Source organism: Oryzias melastigma, linkage group LG4 (assembly GCF_002922805.2).
Source record: "Oryzias melastigma strain HK-1 linkage group LG4, ASM292280v2, whole genome shotgun sequence".
Lineage (NCBI taxonomy): Eukaryota > Metazoa > Chordata > Actinopteri > Beloniformes > Adrianichthyidae > Oryzias > Oryzias melastigma.
In genome coordinates, this window is record NC_050515.1 from 3,666,559 (window position 1) to 3,683,754 (window position 17,196).

The 17,196-nt window shown below is 47.2% G+C and overlaps 1 protein-coding gene across 2 annotated transcripts in view; it reads left to right on the forward strand.

The window, feature by feature from the left end:
• Nucleotides 1-4,756: 4,756 nt before the first annotated feature.
• The window catches only part of dot1l (DOT1-like histone H3K79 methyltransferase), a gene marked incomplete at its 3' end in the record, with an annotated part of 24,538 nt that continues 12,098 nt past the window's right edge, over nt 4,757-17,196 (forward strand). For both annotated transcript variants that reach the window (XM_024259184.2, XM_024259183.2), the window contains 11 exon segments: nt 4,757-5,109; nt 13,954-13,997; nt 14,561-14,635; nt 14,696-14,759; nt 14,837-15,065; nt 15,138-15,232; nt 15,409-15,471; nt 15,545-15,600; nt 16,687-16,766; nt 16,851-16,919; nt 16,993-17,099. In XM_024259184.2, coding sequence (XP_024114952.1) covers nt 5,029-5,109; nt 13,954-13,997; nt 14,561-14,635; nt 14,696-14,759; nt 14,837-15,065; nt 15,138-15,232; nt 15,409-15,471; nt 15,545-15,600; nt 16,687-16,766; nt 16,851-16,919; nt 16,993-17,099 — 963 coding nt within the window.

The window sequence follows — 17,196 nt, forward strand, 5'->3', positions numbered from 1 at the left end:
ATGCCCTTCCTGACACAACCCTCTGTATTTATCCGGGCTTGGGACCGGCACAATGAGACCCTGGGTTGGGCCCCCTCGTGGCTACATTCAGCACACAAATGGAGTAAAATACAAAATAAGTAAAATAAAATAGAATAGCAAAATAAAGTGAAATAGGCTTAATATAGCTAAATATGCAATAGAAAAATTATAAATAATGCAAAAAAATCAACATTGCACAATACCCTGAGTGTTTGTACATATTGCACTGGTAAGTATTGGTAAGAGTATTGCACATGTATTCTGGTTATTGCTTGTGTGATGTTTCAGGCTGCTACGCCCCTCCCCTCTTGACCCTCCCTCTCCCCCTCCTGCCGAATGCAGAGTTGTACAGCTTGAGTCTCTGAGTCTGTTGGTCCTGCTCTTAGGGAGGAGCAGCCTGTTGCTGCTCAGGCTTCTCTGTTTCCCGATGACAGAGTGCAGAGGGTGGCTGATGTTGTCCATTATAGCCAGCAGTTTGTTGAGTGTCCTCCTCTCTGCTACTGTCACCAGGGGGTCCAGCTTCATGCCGACCACAGAGCCCGCTCGCCTGATCAGTTTGTCCAGTCTGTTAGCACTCCTCTTTGTCAGGTTGCCCCCCCAGCAGACCACGGTGTAGAAGAGAGCGCTGGCCACCACAGACTGGTAGAACATCCACAGGAGCTTCTTGCAGATTTTGAAGGATCCCAGTCTCCGTAGGAAGTACAGACGGCTCTGGCCCTTCTTGTACAGGTGGTCTGTGCAGCGTGTCCAGTCCAGCTTGTTGTCCAGCCACAACCCGAGGTACTTTTAGTCACCTACAATTTCCACCTCATCGCCTCTGATGGTCACAGGTTGTGGTTGTGGGCTGGACTTCCTGAAGTCGATGACCAGCTCCTTGGTCTTCGAGGTGTTAAGCTGGAGATGGTTCATCTGACTGCAGGAGACGAAGTCACTGATTAGACTCCTGTACTCGTCCTCCCCGTCGTCCCTGATACACCCCACAATGGCTGTGTCGTCAGCAAACTTCTGAATGTGACACAGCTCCGAGGTGTAGCAGAAGTCTGAGGTGTAGAGGGTGAAGAGAAGGGGGGCCAGCACCATCCCCTAGGGTGCTCCTGTGCTGCTGCTGATGGTGTCTGAGGTGATGCCCCGTAGTCTGGCGTACTGCGGTCTCTCCGTGAGGTAGTCAGCAATCCAGGACACCAAGCTGGGCTCCACCTGCATCTCCCTCAGTTTGTCCAGTAGCATCGGTGGCTGGATCGTGTTGAAGGCACTAGAGAAGTCCAAGAAGAGGATCCTCACTGTGCCACTCCCCTGATCCAGATGAGCTTGGACTCGGTGCAGGAGGTAGAGGATGGCATCATCCACCCCCACACCTGCTCGGTAGGCAAACTGCAGGGGGTCCTGAGCCTGTTGCACCTGAGGCTTGAGGAGGTTGAGGAAGAGCCGCTCCAGAGTCTTCATCAGCTGGGATGTGAGCGCCACCGGTCTGTAGTCGTTCAGCTCACCAGGACGGCTTTTCTTGGGAACTGGAACGATGCACGATGTTTTCCACATGGAGGGCACCCTTCCCAGCTGCAGACTCAAATTATAAACATGCTGGAGTGGCTCCCCAAGTTCAGCAGCACATGCCTTGAGGAGATGGGGGGGCACTCTATCAGGGTCGGCTGCTTTCCTTGGGTGAAGCTTCTTCAGTTCTTCCCTCACCTGGTCAGCTGTTATTTGGGGGAGGTGTTGAGATGGGGGGAGGGGTGGTGGAGGCTGCACAGGGGATGAAGTCGGTGAAGGTGGGTCCTGTGGTGGGGGAGGGGGACAGTGGGCTGGTCATAACGATTAAAAAACTTGTTCAGCCTGTTAGCTTCCTCCACTGTCCCCCCCGCTGTTGTCGCTTTAGTTCTGGAGCCTGTGATGGTGTTGACACCGTCCCAGACCTCCCTCATACGGTTCTCACCCAGTTTCTTCTCCACCTTCCTCCTGAAGGTGTCCTTCCCCTCTTTCAGGCAATGTTTCACCTCCCTCTGTGCTGATAGCATAGCCTCTTTGTCCTTCTTCATGAAAGCACCTTCTTCCTGTTGAGGGCCGCTTTCACCTCTTGTGTTACCCAAGGCTTGCTATTGGGGTAACAGCGTACAGTCTTTTGGGGGGAGACTACATCCAAACAGAAGTTTAGGTAACCTGTCAGGCAGTGCGTCTGCTCCTCCAGGTCCTCACCGTGTTGTTTCAGCAGTACATCCCAGTCAGTGGTGTCAAAGCAGTCCTTCAGAGCATCTTCAGCCTCAGGTGACCACTTCCTGATGGAGTTTGTGGTGGCTGACATCCTTTTGACCAGGGGGGTGTACTGTGGCTGCAGGAACACCAGGTTGTGATCGGACTTTCCAAGTGGGGGAGGGGGGTGGCTGTGTAGGCGTCCGTCACGTTGCTGTACAACAGGTCTATTGTCCTGTTGTTCCTCGTGGGGCAGTCTACAGCCTGGTGGAAAGAGGCCAAGGTGGAATCCAGGGAAGCATGATTAAAGTCCCCAGATATGACCATGAATGCCTCAGGGTGCTTTGTCTGTAGCCTTGCTGTTACTGAGTGGATCTTCTCACAGGCTACAGACGAAATGACCATGTCAAAGAAGTTCATAGAGACTCTGGTATAGGAATACAACAGTATACAACTGCTGCTGTTTGTGACAAAGATAATGTAGAGAAACATCTTCAATGTTGGAGGGTGGATTGAGAGAACTTCCACAACTACAAGCTTTGGCATTTTGTGGTCAGACGGTGGTTAACAGTCGGAGCTGTGCACTCTCTTCCTCTGTAATGGAACTAGTTTCATTCTGCTCTGATCCCCATAAAAACCTTATGACAGTACAGAAAGAAGGGTCATTTTATGAGTGCAATTCCACGTTTGACCGCTGGGGGTAAAATGGTTCTGAAAGCTGCGCTGTGTTACTCTAAGCTGGAGGGAAACTTCTCGTCATTCATGTAACTTACCGTAACAAAGTATTAGAGGCTGCTCTGCTGACGTTCATGGTGAGAGCAGCAGGTCAGGGTCCGATCTCAGCATGAAGACCGTGGAGCTGCTCCTTCAAACAGAGATGCAGGAGCGTCCTCGTCACAAACACTTCCTGACAACGCACACACGGACCAGGACTTTCTGGTTTCGGGGCCGGCGCCACGTTCAGTAACGGAGAATCCGGTTCTAAAGTGGAGCTGTGATGGAGGTCTGCGTTTACTGGAAGTTTACCGTCTGTCTGTGGATGGAAGCAAAGCTGCAGGACCAGAACATGAAACTGTGCCCTGAAAACGGTTTATTCCTTTCATTATTTGTGGATTTTGGTTTATCATTGTGTGTTTGCTGTATTGTTGTCGCTCGTCTCAGTGTTTTCAGTTCCCTTCTGTGTCGTCTCTGTTCCTTTGTGTTTCCAGCAGGTCAGTTTAGTTAGTGGTCTGTTCAGTTGTCCTCCTGTTTAAAGCTTCAGTTATTGTTGTTTCTTTGACCTCTTTCAGAGCTCATTTGTGTTCATGGGGACATCTTTTTGAAGATGAATGGAAATATTTGTGCTTTTGCTGCCCGGTCACCACAACCATCCTGACAGTAAATTATTGATCTGTTTTCAGGTTTGTAGTTCAGACATGATTGCTGTCAGTATTTCTTGTTCAAGTTTGTCAAAGAAATAATATTTTTAGGATGTTTTCATGATTTCTGTCAGAAACTGTTTCTTATTTTGGGGAAAACACTTTAAAACTAATGAAATTGTTTGAATTGTTTTTGCTCAAGATATCAAAGTGTTGCCATGTCCTAATGAATGAATGCCTTTATTGTCATTGTAGATGCTACAATGAAATTTTGGTACAGCTCACACCGTTGTGGACAAAAAATACAACACACAAACAGGAAAAAGTAATAAAATACAAAATAAATAGAAGGAAGACACCTAACCATACAGATATGTGCAAAAAAACAGGTATGTGCAAACGAGCTGAGTATCAAAAGTAAAGTGGCGAGAGACTGAGCGGGTGCGCAACAGTTGCATATGAATGTGCAGGTATTCGGGGTTTATTGCTTATTATTTACATTTAGTGCAGTAACAGCTTTTGGGAAAAAGCTGTCCCTTAGTCTGTTTGTTCTGGCTGGTATGGCCCTGTACCGTCTGCCAGAGGGCAGCAGTTTGAAGAGGTGGTGACCAGGGTGGGTTAGATCCTTAACAATGTTCCTGGCTCTGGTGAGGCAGCGGGAGGTGTAGATGGAGGCCATTGTGGGCAGAGGGCAGCCGATGATTTTTTGGGCTGCGTTTGTCACTTTCTGCAGCCTCTTCCTGTCGGCCACCGTGCAGCTAGTGTCAGACTGACATGGCGTAAGTCAGCAGGCTCTCTATGGTGGAGCGGTAGAAAGTCACCAGCAGCTTTTGATGGAGTCGCTGCTTCCTGAGCACCCTCAGGAAGTGCAGCTGCTGCTGGGCCTTTTTGACTAAGGCGTGGGTGCTGACTTTCCAGGAGAGATCTGCAAAGATGTGGACACCGAGGAATTTAAATTTGTAATGTTCTTGATAAAAGTGGATAATCCTGATCCTATAGTGAGATTACAGTTTACTGCTACTGATCTGATGACCAGGATCCGCCTCACGATCACGTTGATCCGCCGGATTTGGAAGGATCCGTGATGTCACGTTTCGCACGTAATGGTTCAGATCGTGGCTAGTGCTGGATGTCTGCGCAAGCGCGGTGATCCTCCCGGTGACGTCAGCGCCCCTCCGCAGCCTGTGCCCCCCCACTGCCATATTTATTCATGCCGGCAAGATGGCGGCGACACGGTCGAGGTGTTCTTACCAGAGGACCTAAAAAAGAGGTTTTATTCCGAACTCAAACCCAATCAAATGTGTGGAGCGTTTCGCTGGTGTCCTACGTGTAATGATTACGTCACTAACGTCGAGCTGATCGGGTTTTCTCTGGTTTTCGAACAAAATGTTCACGTTGTAAGTCCCTCGCTAACCCGCTAGCTAGCTAACAGCAGAACGAGCTTCCAGGCGAGCCGCCGTGAAGAATGGGAGAAAAGCTGGAGCTGAAGCTGAAGTCGCCGGTCGGAGCGGAGCCTGCCGGGTACCCGTGGCCGTTACCAGTCTACGTAAGTCACTCCTCCACAGTCCGGGCCGACCGGCTCCGGGGAGGCTCCTCTTTCCGTCTTTGTTAGCTCCTGGAGCCGCTGGCTAACGTCGGCTAGCTGGAGGAGCGGCACGCTCCTTCACGGAACTGGGTCAAACCGGTCCGAACGGTGACAGGCACCGGATCAGCGTTCTGTTGGTTCACCCCGACTGATCAGAAATCCACCATCAGAAGAACGAGGGATCCCAGAGGAGTTTGTCTGAAAGGGTTTTATTTTGAAAGAGCCGCTGCTACATAGACAAACTCAATATGTGACATGTCACAAATACACTTTAAGGTGTTTGAGTGTGGGGTCCATGTCTCCATGTCCACCCTCTCAAACTGGAACCACAAATGAACTCAGACATGATCCCACTGAGGAACCACTGCAGCATCATCATCACGGTCCATGAACAGAGCCCTGGATGTCTTCCTCCGGAGATGCTCCTGCTTCCCTCTGGGACGTCTGCTGTCCTGGGGGGTTTCATCCCAGCATTCCTTCAGCTGTATCTGGAGGTCTGGGAATGTTACGTCTGTCGGCTCATCCTCTGATGGGCGGGAAGGGAAGTGGTCATGTTCTGTGGTGTTTATTTATTGGCTGGTTCTGTTCTGTTTTAACTGTGGTGATACTGGCTGAAACGGGCTGAACTTTCTGGGGGGTTTCTTTGGGTTCTCCTCTCCACCCTCACGGTTCACATTCCAGTGTCTCCTGCTCAGACTTAAGGATCCTGGAGATAAACCGGAATGTGCGGAATGTTGCCGTCTGGACTCGTATCCGTGTTGTGGCGCTTCTCGGTTCAGCTGGCGGCTGTGGATCAGAGTCACAGCGGTCGACCTCTGAGGGTCACAGGTTCAGTTCCCCCCTCTGTGCTGAAGTGTCCTTGGGCGAGTCACTGAACCTCAAACTGCTCCTGATGAACGGTGTTGGTGCTGTGGATGGCAGCCGTGCGTGTGCGTGCGTGCATGTGAGAATATCACTGACTGTAAAGAGCGTTGCAGAAGTCTACATGGTTCAGCCTACTTCAGCTAACGGTTGTGTTCAGAGCAGCTGAAGTAGTAAGTGCAGCTGTTTCCCATGATGCTCCTCTCCGTTAGCCGTTCCGTTCCTCTCTCTGCTGTCCATATGGCCGACCCTGCAGGGAGGAGGATCTGAACCTGCTGTAACAGCCGTTCCTTAGAAATCAGGTTTGTTCTCCGGTTCTTGAGGCTTTTCCATGTTCTGGTTTGGCTGTAGGTTCAGAGTCGCTCCGTCAGTCACTCCAGGTTCATGTCAGTGGTCCAGTTGTTATCATTTCTGTTCATTAGAAGCTTCTGGTCTTCGTGGTCACGTCGTCTGGTCATCTTTTAGTGTCTTTGTGCTTATTGTCGTGTTTGAGTTTATTACATGTTTGATAATGTGGGATAGATCAACTTAAACATGTTTGAGTGTGGTCCACACTCAAACATGTTTAAGTTGATCTATCCCATGTTTGAGTGTGGACCGCCATGTCTCTCTCCATGTTAACATGCAGGAGTCCAGGCTGGACCGTCAGTCTTTGCTTGTATTTAAACTCTACACTGAACTGTGATTGGTTGTTTAGTCCCACAGCGGTGGCGGCCGTCTCTGGACCAGAGTCTGTGTGAGTGTTGATTGAAACCTGCTCTGTTCAGACTATGACACGTGGTGTTAGGACCAAACCTTCTGTGTTTTCTGCTGACCTTCAGTCCTCTTTGTTCTCTGCATCTCCACATCTGCCTCCATGATTGCCTCCATGTGAGCGTCTGCCGGGGCGTGGTGCATTTCTGTGTCTGCAGATGTGGACGTCATGGAGACCAGATATTAAGAAGAGATGTAGTTTACCTTTCCCCTCAGATGAGTGTTCTGTATGTCGATCACCTGAAGGTAGGTCAGGGGGCGGAGCCGAGTGCTTCAGAACTTTACCAGCTGTTGTCATTGTGTTCTCCCAGCTGAACTCAGACCACTAACCGGTTCTGTCCGGGACAGCAAAACATATACAGTCATGTGGTGGTGTGTGTGTGTGTGTGGCGGGGGGGGGTCCTCGACAGTACAAGTGTTCATGTTGGGTTTGTGCCGGCAGCCGCGCTGCTTTAGTCTTTGTGTGAATCTCCTCCAAACCGACTGAGACGAGGAGCTTTGCTCTTTTCTGCCTCTCACCCTGCAGTTTATTTTTAGCTCAGCTCTGGTGCTGCTGAGACCCCCCCCACAGCTCCTCATTGGTTTGTTCCTCCAAGGTTCTGCTTCCTGGAGTGTTCCACAAACAGATGAACGCTCCGCTTTGATTCTGAGTCGTTCAAACAGAGATCACGTTTCCGCTCTGTTCAGTCAGACTGCTTTCAGAAAGGGTTTTGATTTGGTTTCTTGTTGAACTGAAGTAAATTTGGATGATGTGCGTCTGACCTCTTGACCTGGTCCCCCTTCAGAGGATGTTCCTGTTATCTGGTTACATAAAGGTTCAAACAAAATGTTCCTCTCCTGGATCATCTGCATACGGTTTCCCCGCGGGATTTCAAACTCAATCATTCCTAAGATTGCATGGAGGGCCGGCTGTGGCCCACGGGCCTTGACTTTACATGCATGCTTTAAGGAACACGTGAAAGCAAATGACTAAACAGTGCTCTGATGATGGACAGGATCTTATGGAGATTTTTCTGCTGTTTTACAGGAGTGCCCCCTGTCAGCTTGATGGATGAATGAATGAATGAAGCTTTATTTCTGAAGCACTTTACAACTCCTTTAGGATTCCAACAAAGAAAGACAGAATAAAGTTTAAAATGAGCAAATTCAGAACAAAATAAAAAACAGCATAAAAAGCAGTCAGCAATAAAATATATAAAAGATAAATAATAATTTACAAAAAAAAATAAAAGAAAATAAAATGAAACCGAGTGTTGATAGCCATTCTGAAATGGTCAGTTTTTAAGTGACATTTAAAACTGCGTCTGCAGCGACGCAGAGGTCAGTCTGCAGACGCAGGACGTGAACGCCTGCAGTGGAAGTTTCTCTCGCACTTTTAATGTTACGAAAAAACTACGGCGCACGCAACAGCGCCGTGACGCTGGCGGTGTAAGCGCGGGGTAACCGTCATGGTGCTGCGTTCTGGACTGACTGGAGACGATTGATTGGTCGCTGAGTGACATTAAAGTCCGAGAGTTACAGTAACTGTGCGAGAGGTGATCGTGATGTGGATCACTGCGGCTCAGGAAGGTTAGCTTTAGCTAAAGGGATTGAAGTCATTTTGACCACATTGTTGATCAGATTATCACATTTAAAACAGCTGTCAATAGACCCCCCCCGAAACAGCTGTAGAGTCAGCTCTCCGTTTTTGCCTCGTTCAAATATAGAAAACTCTGGATCAACCACGGCTGTACGTCATCAACACTCCGTTAGAACGTTCTGTGAGCTCTTTTCTCTAAACTGAGGGCAGATTTGTCTGTAGATCATCGCGGTAACAATGGAAACTGTGCAACGACAGAACCGAGATAACAGATGGAAAGAGAAAAGAGCAGGACCAAGGATAGAGCCTTGTGGGACTCCAGATGAGAAGGCCTCACCGATTTGGACAGAAAAACTTCTCCCAGTCAAGAGCGCCGCCATAGACACTGGCGGGATGTTCTGGTCGGGTCAGGACGACCGTATGGTCTACCAGTCAAAGGCTGCGGTCAGGTCCAACAGCACCAGAACATCAGGCTGTTTGGCATTAACAAAGCGATGTTATTGTGGACTTTAACAGGTCGGACTGTGCAGAGATCTAAACTGTTCTAAACAGGACTGTAACTGATAAAAACTACTTTCTAATGAGTTGGATCAAAAAGACAAATGGAGAAGGGTCTAAAGCAGAGGAGGTCTCTGAAGACGAGGCTTAACCACAACATGTTTGAAAGCAGACGGATCGACTCCAGAGCTTCAGGAAGTTCTGATCACATTCAGAAGTCCAGGAAGGCTCCAATATCGAGACAACACTTTGACAGTCATTACTTACAGCTGTCGCCATGTTGTCATCAGCCAGCAGTGATTGGTTCGAGTCGCTCTGAGTCCTCGTTTCTATGGCAACCACTCTCTCCTTTCAGGAGTGAGCCTGTTAGAAGACCACACCCCTACCACTGACAGCAGAGAATCTGTCAATGGCTTTGAACGTGTGAGGTGGGGCCAGCAGGCTCCGCCTACTTCTGTTGAGGCAGCTGATTGGTCCGTCTGTAAGTGTAATAACTTGAACTACAGAAAAAATACCCTGAAAAAAAAAGAGAATCGGATGTTAAAATGTTTATTCTGACCAACAGAACGACTGATAACAGCTGTTTGTTTCTACATAGAAGTTGAAGCTCTTTCCTGTTTGGAACTCCAGGGGGCGGGGTCACAGTCCAGCTCTCATATACAGTCTGGCCTGAAGGAATGTGAACAGCAGTTAGTCTGTCATTCTCGGTGTTTTCTCTGAATAACGGCAGTGTGCTGAGCAGGAGGCAGAAAGTGGGTCAGTGGGTCAGCGTAGATGATAGCTGGCTCCTCCCACAGAGCTGGTGGTCTTTGGTTCCTCAGAACCAGAACAGCTCGTCTGATTAATCAGGGATTAAAGGTTCTATTTAAGTTCCTATAGTATAAAAAGATGTTGGATCCTGATTGAATCGTCTGTCTAATCCTTTCAAATCATCACAAAAAAACTTTAGGATCAACAAAACCAAATGTGTGTTGTTTCAATTCTGTCATTTATTATGAAAGATTTAAAACAATCCAAATTTACATGGCTCTGTGTAAACAAACAAACAAACAAAACAACACGAAAAGAGCTGCGAGTCTGCGTGAACCAGTGACATGCAGTCAGGGAGGCAGGTGAGAGAGCCTCACCAGTAAAATATAGCCTAAAAAACAAATAGAAATAAATACTTTTTAAAGTCAAAATAAAAGCCAAATATGCATTTTTAGACATGTTTATTGATTACTTTGTTCTGGGGGTTTAACGTTTCCTTGTTAAGAAAAACGAGGAATTTACAACTTTCCTTTTCAATTATGTAAGAAAGCAGCAGGTGAGGCTGCAGTAGCTCCTGCCGCACCTGCTGCACACTGACTGAGCTGCTGATGCATGCATGCATGCACTTTACTAACTGGGTCTTTCTGTCATCAGAAAATATACTTTGTTAGTTTCCTCGTTTGCTTATTTCTTTCCATCTGTCTGATTATATTGGTGTCAGTCTGTGACTCATTTAGTCTTTTTATCTGTTTCCTTAAATCAGCAGTTCTTAAATCTTAGTCCAGTTTTATTTTCAAGTATTATTGTTTTGGGGAACTGGGTGGGTTGTGGGAGGAACCGCAAAGGGAGGTGTACTGTTTTCTATGAAATGTCTTGTTTTCTTTGTGTGTGTGTTTTTAACACTGTTATTAATGTGTATTTTATTTGCTTTTATGTAAAGCGCTTTGAGTTTCGTATGAATGAAAGGCGCTATACAAATAAAGAGTTTGATGTTTAAAAATGTACTTTACAAATATACCAGGTGAGGCCTGCAGTACACCTGCCTCAAGGCAGAGGGCGCTGGTTAGCCCAGAGAATGTGTCTGATGCTTAAGAAGAAGAGTTGGTGGAAGCTAGTCAAGTGCAGCCATACAGGTATTCTGTAATATTGCTTAGCATCCTTTTCTAAATGGAGGATTATACCGTCAACGTGTCATTAGAGTCTCCCTTCAACAACTTTTTAAAATTTTCTTTGAATTTTTCCAGTGGGTTTTTAATTAGGACTGGGAAGTTTTTAACAAAAATTCCACATCCTAAATGCCTTAAAAAGCCATTTTTCCTGTTGATCTAAAGCCTTCTTTTAAAAAAAAAAATCCCTCTGTGTGGGCGTGGCTTATGGTGCTGAGGAGTGTAACCACGCCCCTTATCCCAGACATGCTAGCGAGACACAGACTTTGATAAGACCATGAAAATAAAATAAAATATGAGCATTTAGGCTGCATTGGGGCCAAGCCATGGTCTTATTGTGCCGGTCCCAAGCCCGGATAAATACAGAGGGTTGTGTCAGGAAGGGCATCCAACGTAAAATCTTGCCAAATCAAATATGCGAATCAGACCTACAAAATCCATACCGGATCGGTCGAGGACCGGGTTAACAACGACAGCCATCGGTGCTGTTCACCGACAGGGTGCCGGTGGAAATTTGACTACTGTTGGTGGATGTGCAGAGTTGTGGTAACTACAGAGGAATAAAGCTGATGAGCCATACAATGAAGGTGTGGGAAAGAGTAGTGGAAGCCAGACTAAGAGCAGAAGTGAACATTTGTGAGCAGCAGTATGGTTTCATGCCAAGAAAGAGCACTACAGATGCAACATTTGCTTTGAGGATGTTGATAGAGAAGTACAGAGAAGGTCAGAGAGAGCTCCACTGTGTCTTTGTAGATCTGGAGAAAGCTTATGACAGAGTGTCCAGAGAGGAACTATGGTATTGTATGAGGAAGTCTGGAGTGACAGAGAAGTATGTCCGAGCAGTGCAGGACATGTATGAGGGCTGTAAGACAGTGGTGAGGTGTGCTGTAGGGGTGACAGAGGAGTTCAAGGTGGAGGTGGGATTACATCAGGGATCAGCTCTGAGCCCCTTCCTGTTTGCAATGGTGATGGACAGACTGACGGATGAGGTTAGACAGGAATCACCATGGACTATGATGTTTGCAGATGATATTGTGATTTGTAGTGAGAGCAGGGAACAGGTGGAGGTGGAGTTAGAGAGGTGGAGGTTTGCCCTGGAAAGGAGAGGAATGAAGGTTAGCCGCAGTAAGACAGAGTACATGTGTGTGAATGAGAGGAACCAGAGTGGAAGAGTGAGGTTACAGGGAGAAGAGATAAAGAAGGGGGAGGAGTTTAAGTATTTAGGGTCAACAGTACAGAGTAATGGAGAGTGTGGAAAAGAAGTGAAGAGGAGAGTGCAAGCAGGTTGGAATGGGTGGAGAAAAGTGTCAGGTGTGATGTGTGACAGAAGAGTTTCAGCACAAATGAAAGGAAAGGTGTACAAGACTGTGGTGAGACCAGCCATGTTGTTTGGACTAGAAACAGTGGGACTGAAGAAAAGACAGGAAGCAGAGCTGGAGGTAGCAGAGACGAAGATGCTGAGGTTCTCTTTGGGAGTGACCAGGATGGATAGGATCAGGAATGAATACATCAGAGGGACAGCACATGTTAGAGGTTTTGGAGATAAAGTCAGAGAGGCCAGACTGAGATGGTTTGGACATGTTCAGAGGAGAGACAGTGAATATATTGGTAGAAGGATGCTGAGTCTAGAGCTGCAGGAAAGAGGTCTAGAGGAAGACCAAAGAGGAGGTTTATGGATGCAGTGAATGAAGACATGAAGGTGGCTGGTGTTAGAGTGGAGGATGCTGAAGACAGGCTTAGATGGAGGAAACTGATTCGCTGTGGCGACCCCTGAAGGGAAAAGCCCAAAGGAAAAGAAGAAGATGATTTCGGCTGCATTGCAGCAGCACTAGCTGGAGCTCATAACTGATTTCATGCTGATTGTTGAATTCACTTGAACAAGAAATGTAATGATTTTTTTTTCGAACATTTTATTGATAATATTCCAATTCAAAGGTATACATATAAGTCAATAGAACAAAGCCAAGGGGTTGGCAGAGTTTACCCATTGGTTTTAAAGAAGAACTACAAGCTTAATGTAAAAGATTAAATAAAACAAAAGTGGTTAAGGATCTATGACTCTAATAGATTCTAGGGCCTCAAGGGTGTTGACAGCTCTGGGGTAAATCAAATGAAATGCCAGAATACAGAGAGGGTCTAATCACATGTCAGTTACTAAATGCATGAAGCAGTGCTGAAGGTTGAAGATGCAGACGAAGGGTTACATTCAGGAGAACGGTTCCAGTGTCCAATTTAACCACCGGATGGTTCCTGAGGGGAGCTGCTGTTGCAGCGGTGCTCCTTTATAGCTGCTCGCAGCTGCCCGTTGCGGCCCGCCGCTCGGCGTTCCTTTGCGGATTGGATTAAACGCGGACGTACTGCAAATTTTTGTGACAGCTGATGGGATTTTACTTTCAGTTTCATTTTAAATACGTGAGGGCAACTTAAAAACAACCTTTGGCTTCACTGCATGAAGGGGAGCAGACATGAATCTCAGTCACAAAACAATAAATGCTAACATCAGTATGGCCTTTCACTGAATTTAATCAGTAGGGACCCATGACAATTACCTGGTTCAGGTGTGTCCAGCCAATAAGAACATGCCAGAGCAGTGGATGACATGCAGGAAGGTGGCGTTCGAGGTCCAGGGTTGCCTACCCCTGGTTTAGACTATAAACTCTGGTATTTGTTTACCCCTTCCACTCTACTTAGCTTGTTTACATTAAAAGTGGGGTCATCTGGACCCCACAAGACAGCGCACTGAAGTTTTTTTGGTATACTACCAATACTACAGTATAGTACCATTACCATACCATTACCACAGTATACTACCAATACTACAGTATAGTACCATTACCACAGGGACTACATGATTCTTTCTGCTCCTGCTCTGCATAGACGAGTAGCCACTGTTTTTCCTAGCGCTCCGGGACATTCCTTGTTGGTTTTTTACTGAAATTTGTTGATTTTGAGGAGAAGGTCTGTTTGCTCCTCTTCCTGTTGTCTTGATTTTGCTTAATGATCCAACGTTAGAAACCAAAATCAGAAACTCTCTTTGTCAGCCAGCTTTACTTGTGAGACGAATTATTTATGGTGTGTTCCTGACTGACCTTCAGGCTCTGTGTGAGCTGCTAAAGTTTAACTGAAAATCTTCCCTTTCTGAATGACAATTATCTGCTGTGTTTTCAGTTTCTGATGATGTTTTTCTTCCACCTTCAGGATAAACACCATGATGCTGCTCATGAAATCATTGAGACCATTCGGTAAGACCCCTTCCACACACTGACTGTACTGGACAGAACTGGACTGAGTGGCTGTGATCCCCCAGAAAATGTCTTCCCTCCGGCTCTAGCCAAAGGAATCCAATCCAATCCCCATTTCTCTGTGATTCGGTGCCACCATTTGAAAACAGATGACAGCGATTGGTCCATGTTGGTCACATTTCTATGGCAACTGCTGTCACCAATCAGGAGTGAGCTTGTTGGAAGTCCACGCCCCTTCCACTGAAAGCGGCTCGAGAGTATCTGTCAATCAAACGTTTATGTGAGGGCCAGCGGGCTCCACATGCTTTTACTGAGACCACTGATTGGTCAGTTTATAACCTGAGATGATAAAAAAAAAAATCCTGGACAAAAATAGGATTATAGATCGCCAGAACGGTGATTCTGACAACAGAACGACTTAGGAACAACTGTTTGTTTCTACATAGATGTCTAGGTATTTCCTGTCTGGAATACCGGGGGGGGGTGGAGCCACTCAGTCCGGCTCGCTATAGTCAATACCTCAAACAGACACATGAGGCTTTATTGATCTGCTGCATGTCTAGGTGGGTGTGTGAGGAAATCCCAGACCTCAAACTGGCCATGGAGAACTACGTCCTCATCGACTACGACACCAAGAGGTAAGACCGTCACTTCCTGCCAGTGCTCTGCTGTGTCTACATCTGTCGTCTCTCCCTCAGCTTTGAGAGCATGCAGAGACTGTGTGACAAATACAACCGGGCCATCGACAGCATCCACCAGCTGGTGAGTCGGTCTGGGTCGGCGTGGCGTCTCGGTGGCGTTTCTCTGAGCTGGTGAACATCTGTGTACTGTCTCTGCAGTGGAAGGGGACCACCCAGCCCATGAAGCTGAACAAACGGCCGTCCAACGGGCTGCTGAGGCACATCCTGCAGCAGGTCTACAACCACTCGGTGACCGACCCCGAAAAGCTGAACAATTATGAGCCCTTTTCCCCGGAGGTCTACGGAGAAACCTCCTTCGACCTGGTGGCCCAGATCATCGATGAGATAGACATGATGGAGGACGACACCTTCGTTGACCTCGGAAGTGGTTCGTTCTAGTTTAGATTTCTGACCTGATCCAGCTCTGCCAGAGCCATAACCTGCACCTCTCTGTTGGCAGGAGTGGGACAGGTGGTGCTGCAGGTGGCAGCAGCTACTAACTGTAAACACTACTACGGTGTAGAGAAAGCAGACATTCCAGCCACGTACGCTGAGGTAAGATTGCCTTCAAGGACAGGTTTCATTAGAATGTTTGAGAAAGGAGGAGTCCAACGTCCAGTGTAAACTGTTGACATGCAGGACTGTCAAACTAAAACTGTTTTAGTGGAATAGACAGATTCTAACCTCCACTTTTGATTCTTGTGTCTAACATGGTCTGGATTGTTCCTCAGACCATGGACAAAGAGTTTAAGAAGTGGATGAAATGGTATGGGAAGAAGCATGGGGAGTACACAGTAAGTGTGTCCCCCGTCTGACCTTTCATTCGTCTTTGGGTTGTAAATAAAACCGTGTCTGCTGGTTTTTCAGCTGGAGAGAGGAGATTTTCTTTCTGAAGAGTGGAAAGAAAGGATCGCCAACACAAGGTGGTATTTCAAGTCTGACCTCATGGGCAGTTTCTACTTTGAAAAAGAGAAAACTCAGAAATCTGTCTATCAGAGATGATTGGAACTGATAAATTAATCAATCAGCTTTCTGGAGCTCTCTGCTATCAACGAATATAAATGTGTTTAGAAATCCGGCTGAGATCTGCTGCTTTGGTGGTTTATGGTTCTGAGCGTTAGGGTCAGCTTCTTCACATCCGCTGGCTGAAACGCTGCTGTTTGTCTTCTGGACTTTAAACTGAAATCTTTCAGATCAACAATGAAAATCATCAGAGAGGTTCAGAACTGACAGCATTCTTTATTGGCGGTTCTGTAAGTCCCAACGACAGGAAGTGCATTCTGGTGCTTGTAGTGATACTGGACAGAATCCAGTAGAAACACTGAGTAACCAAAGACTGAGCCCTGTGGTGCCTCAGGACTGAGTGAGTTTACACGCAGCAGAGCGTCTTCCGCTGCACAGCTGACGTTAGCGGCGGGGAGGTTTGGCTAACGGCTGCGTCTCTTCTGTGAGGCTGCTGTGTTTGGACCGGAGCATCAGTCCAGCTTCAGTCTGACCCAGACTCGTCTTCATGAGAGCAGCAGTTACTGGTTCCTGTTGTTACTGGTTGTGCTGCAGTCACTAACCACTCTCTCTTTGTCTCATAACAGATCCAGGTCTGTCTGTCTCTGTCCTATCCTCTTTGAACCCAACCGGTCCAGGCAGATGGTCGCCCTTACTGAGTCTGGTTCTGCTGGAGGTCTCTTTCTCTTTTAGACAGAGTGCACCTCTCCACAGCCGCCCAGTCGCATGCTCAGTACGGGGGGTTACACCGAATATTTCGATGTAATCTGTTGGTCACCTTAGTCTGTAACTGAGACGCCTTCAGGGAAATTTGGCCATAATTCTGTTTTGCTTTAAGTTTTTAACCAACGACATTCTTCAAAACTCTACAACCTTCCTATAGTTATCTATGAGCAGCTTTAAGGCTGAAGTTCATGTTGGAGTTCTGCAGAACTCGGATCAGACGTTACAAGGAGAGGAAAACCGCCATGAAACCGTCTGACGCTCCGCCCTTTTCTGTTTTCCAGTATTATTTTTGTCAATAACTTTGCCTTTGGTCCAGAGGTCGACCACCAGCTGAAGGAACGCTTTGCTAACATGAAGGAAGGTCAGTCCGGCTCAGACGCCGTTTTATCAGATGTGGAGAACTCTGATGGATTCATCGACGGAAACGTGTTTTCTGTTCCTTCAGGGGGAAAAATCGTCTCCTCCAAACCTTTTGCACCTTTAAACTTCAGAATCAACAGCAGAAACTTGAGCGGTAAGAGTCAGAGTTGTGGTTTTCACACCGCCGGGTTCTGTGGTTCTGCTCATGACCCGGTTCTGTGTTCCAGATATCGGCACAATAATGCGTGTGGTGGAGCTCTCTCCTCTCAGGGGCTCCGTGTCCTGGACCGGGAAGCCCGTCTCCTACTACCTGCATACCATAGACCGCACCATAGTAAGTCCTAGTCCTCTTCCTCCTCTTCCTCCTCCTCCTCTTCCTCCACTTCCTCCTCCTCTTCCTCCTCCTCTTCCTCTTCCTCCACTTCTGCCTC